The 3,531-nt window shown below is 39.6% G+C and overlaps 1 protein-coding gene across 1 annotated transcript; it reads right to left on the minus strand.

The window, feature by feature from the left end:
* Positions 1 to 217: 217 nt before the first annotated feature.
* Positions 218 to 3,256, minus strand: LOC306885101 (iroquois-class homeodomain protein irx-1-A-like). Its single transcript, XM_079441441.1, has 4 exons — positions 2,889 to 3,256; positions 1,196 to 2,171; positions 978 to 1,050; positions 218 to 574 (listed from the first exon to the last, which is right to left on the minus strand). Exons 1-4 carry the CDS (start codon positions 3,132 to 3,134, stop codon positions 529 to 531), a joined length of 1,341 nt encoding a protein of 446 aa, XP_079297567.1. The 5' UTR covers positions 3,135 to 3,256; the 3' UTR covers positions 218 to 528.
* Positions 3,257 to 3,531: the final 275 nt, after the last annotated feature.

Below are 3,531 nucleotides of genomic sequence, written 5' to 3' on the forward strand. Positions count from 1 at the left end.
ATACAATATAATTAGCTCATTTGTTGACGTTTTCATAGGCTATGTGGTATCATTAAGGTTATTTTCCCACTTATTAATAACATTTATTCCACTTATAACATTTTCCATTTATTCACCATTTTTCAAGTTTTAGATTATTAGCAAGACTAACGAAACTATTCAAAGTGTCTTCATTCAGTCATGGCTTTTGAATAAATAACTCACAATTATTCAATTTAAGATAATAGATTTCAGTAACACAATCTCATTTGCTTTATTACACAAAAATATATAATTTTCACAATTTCTGACAAATAACTCTTATTAACTCTGATGTAAAAGAAACGGAGGTGAGCTACACGGAAAACTCAAACATGCTGAAATGAAATTAAATTGAAAATACAAAAAAAATATATATATATTGCAGGATGGGAGCGTATTAAGAAATAGAAAAATTATTTTGGTCTATCCGATGACGCATATGCTGTTATTGTATTGTCACATTTTAGTTTCGTTAAATAATTTAGAGGTTTCTGATAAGTTCTGTGTTCATGAAATAGTCTTCAGAGCGCGTTGTGATGTTTCATGATGACACCTGTGTGAGTAGAGAAATGGGGAAAAATTAGTTAAAATGTCTTTCAACAAATGACACACAAATTCAACAATGATCTCGATGCAAATGACAATATCCACCGGTTAGTAGTTCATTAACAAGCCACACCAGTATTTAGGATTATTAACGAACATGTGTTAAAGTTGCATTGCTATTTAAATGCAAATGAAAGAGTTTCTAACAATTTAAATGCGTTAAATAATGATGAACTAATAACGATAGTTGATGGTGCTCATTAGCTATTACAAAAAGTTAAGGAAAGTTGTTACAAAATGACCCCGATTGTGTGTGAAGTGAAACTGTGTTTTGTAATATTTAAAGCTAATACAAGTTTGATGCAATTAAAACTGCTTGGAAAAACCTGACGTGTTGGTGTATAGTTTACCTGTCGTGGATGACTGGAAACGGTGGTCTGGACGCAAGTGTTGGGGAATCAATTCTCTGAACGTTCTCTTGATCTAAATCAAATTAAAAGGGTAAATAAATAAAATCGTGTTCTTTTAAACAAACTTATTTTCAACTAAACAGCAGAGACTAAAACTGTTGTTGCCGTTAGAATACGTGACAAAAATCTTGAAAAGTATTTTGCATATTAAAACTAACCATTATGTTTGGGACTGAAACTGTCGGATGAGTTGTCGCTGTCTAGACAAGGAGACCCAGAAGCAGACGAGGGTTTCTTTTCGGGGTTCGTAACGGGGCTGTGGTTTGGGAAGTTACTGTTTTGACTCAAAAGTGAACGTACACCCATCAGAGAATTTGCACTGAGGAAGGCGGCGCTCGCCCAGTTGTGTAGTTTCCCAATCTGGCACGTATAAATCCCGTTAGTGGAGAGGAATGCCGGATGGGTCGAGGGTGAGGCCCTGAGGCCTGCGGGCGTCGAGGAGACACCGAGTTTCTGCGTGTTATCGGGACTTGTCGCCGTCTCCGCCAGGGACCAGATTTTGGGTTTGCTGTTCCCAGGCCTCTGACACACCGGTCCACCAGGAGACACCTCACTAACGCTTTTGACCACACTCTGTTCTTTATTACTACTCGACATAGGGCTGTCCGTGTTTTTAAGTGCTGATGGTGAGGATAATATCCGCGGTGTTTCCACGTTTTCTCTCTCGCTCTGATTATCCGAGCTTTCCTTGTTCTGATCTCCTCTGGGCTCCTCAGGCTTGTCCATATCGATGGTCTCTAGGTCGATTTCTTCCTCGTCGTCGTTTTTGTCCGCGTCGTCCTCATTGTCGCTGTCAAAAATTCGTCCGTCTCTGTCCTCCGCGCTGCGACCCCAGGTCACTTTATTCTCCTTCTTGAGTCTCCGGCGCGCGTTGGCGAACCAGGTGGACACCTGCGTAAGGGTCATCTTAGTGATGATGGCCAGCATGATCTTCTCGCCCTTGGTGGGATACGGGTTCTTTTTATGTTCCTGCAGCCATGCTTTCAGTGTGCTGGTGGTCTCTCTGGTAGCGCTCTTGGCCCGGGCCGGATCACCGTACTGGTACTGGCCATATGGGTAGAAACCGGGCGCAGCGTGGACTGCAAATCCTGGTGGATGTGCCCCGGGGTTATCCTTCAGCTCATACTGCGACCCCTGGGGATTGGAAAATTAATTATAAGTTAAAGTGTTGAAACCCTCATAAATAAGCTAAATATTAGTAAGATGTAAAATGTCTCTCTTTTTTTTTTTTTTTTTGAAAAAGATAATGGAGAACTGCCTATTTGGAAGAACTCTACTGCAACAAACTTTTTTTTTTTTAAGCTGCGGTTAATTAAAAAATAAAATAAAAATAAACCTAAATGTAAATGATTAAGAACTACAATTAAAATATTACATGTAGTAAGCATTTAACGATTTTTACTCGAGTGTCAAAATAGAAATTTGAAAGTTCATAAATTAGTTCAAATAAAAGGCAAGATTAATAGCCTATTAAAAAGAAAAGCAATAAACATGACTCGTAGTTAAATTATTTTTTTTTTTTTAAAGTTTGGTATCAGTTTGTGTGAGTGAAAAATGGACAGATTATAATTTCTTATTTTTAATAAGACATTTATGTATATATATATATACATATATTTTAAATAAATCCCATGACTAAATTCTATGACTTCATGCATTTGATAAATATCAGTCATGTCCGTTTTATCGTTTCAAAACATTGCCAATTAGCATAGGCTATATGATGATTTAACCATGACAGAGTCGTGTTTAATGCTTTATTCATCACCTCAAAACGTTGTACAAATATTTAACCGCGAGAAGAAAAAAAAAACTGTAGAAAAAGAATATAAAAGATAAAAAGCATCTTACCATCTGAGAGAGCAGGGCCAGCTCGGCACTGTTGTAAGGTAAGAAGGCGCTATAGTTTTGCACGGTCCACGGATTCGCGTACATGCCGAGCATAGGCGTGATCGCCGCCGCTGCAGTCGCGGGATTTGCGCTGTTCTCCGAGCTTCCCTCGCGTGGAGAGGACGGCATGACAGCCGCGCGCTCCGCGCCGTACACCTCTTGGGAAGCGTTTAGAAACTGTGGGTAACCCAGCTGGGGGAACGACATGTCCAACTCCCGAGGAACTCTGACGGAGATTTACAAGAGTGAAGGGCAATCCACTTTCAATCACAGCGATAACTCTCGCTTGGTGCAGAAGCGCGGTCTCGTCAGGAGGAACGTCTAGTGATGCGTCTACCCTCTGGACCTCTCACAATTTGAAGTTGACGGCTTGATTGGCATGCTACTTAAGCTCGAGGCCCCTCCTATCCGAGGCCACGCGATAAGTAGGCTGCAGTATGTATTACTGTGTGTTTGTGTGGCAGTGTAAACGAAGCACTTCAGTCTTGTTCGCGTGAAAGTGTTGAATATGACAACAAATATCGAAATCTTTACACATAAAATAAGAAAATAGCCATTAAAACAATAGTAAATGCTATGTTGCTTTACGCATTGACATTTTGAC

The sequence above is a fragment of the Barbus barbus genome, assembly GCF_936440315.1.
Source record: "Barbus barbus genome assembly, chromosome: 19".
Taxonomy (NCBI): domain Eukaryota; kingdom Metazoa; phylum Chordata; class Actinopteri; order Cypriniformes; family Cyprinidae; genus Barbus; species Barbus barbus.

What these genes read in the sequence shown, in the direction of transcription:
- LOC306885101 (XM_079441441.1), bottom strand. Translation starts at nt 3,134, where the DNA reads ATGTCGTTCCCCCAGCTGGGTTACCCACAGTTTCTAAACGCTTCCCAA. An exon ending in TTTCAGTCCCAAACATAATG is followed by an intron (nt 1,051 to 1,195) that starts GTTAGTTTTAAT and finishes AATTTGATTTAG; the next exon opens with ATCAAGAGAACGTTCAGAGA. An exon ending in TTTCCAGTCATCCACGACAG is followed by an intron (nt 575 to 977) that starts GTAAACTATACA and finishes CTACTCACACAG; the next exon opens with GTGTCATCATGAAACATCAC.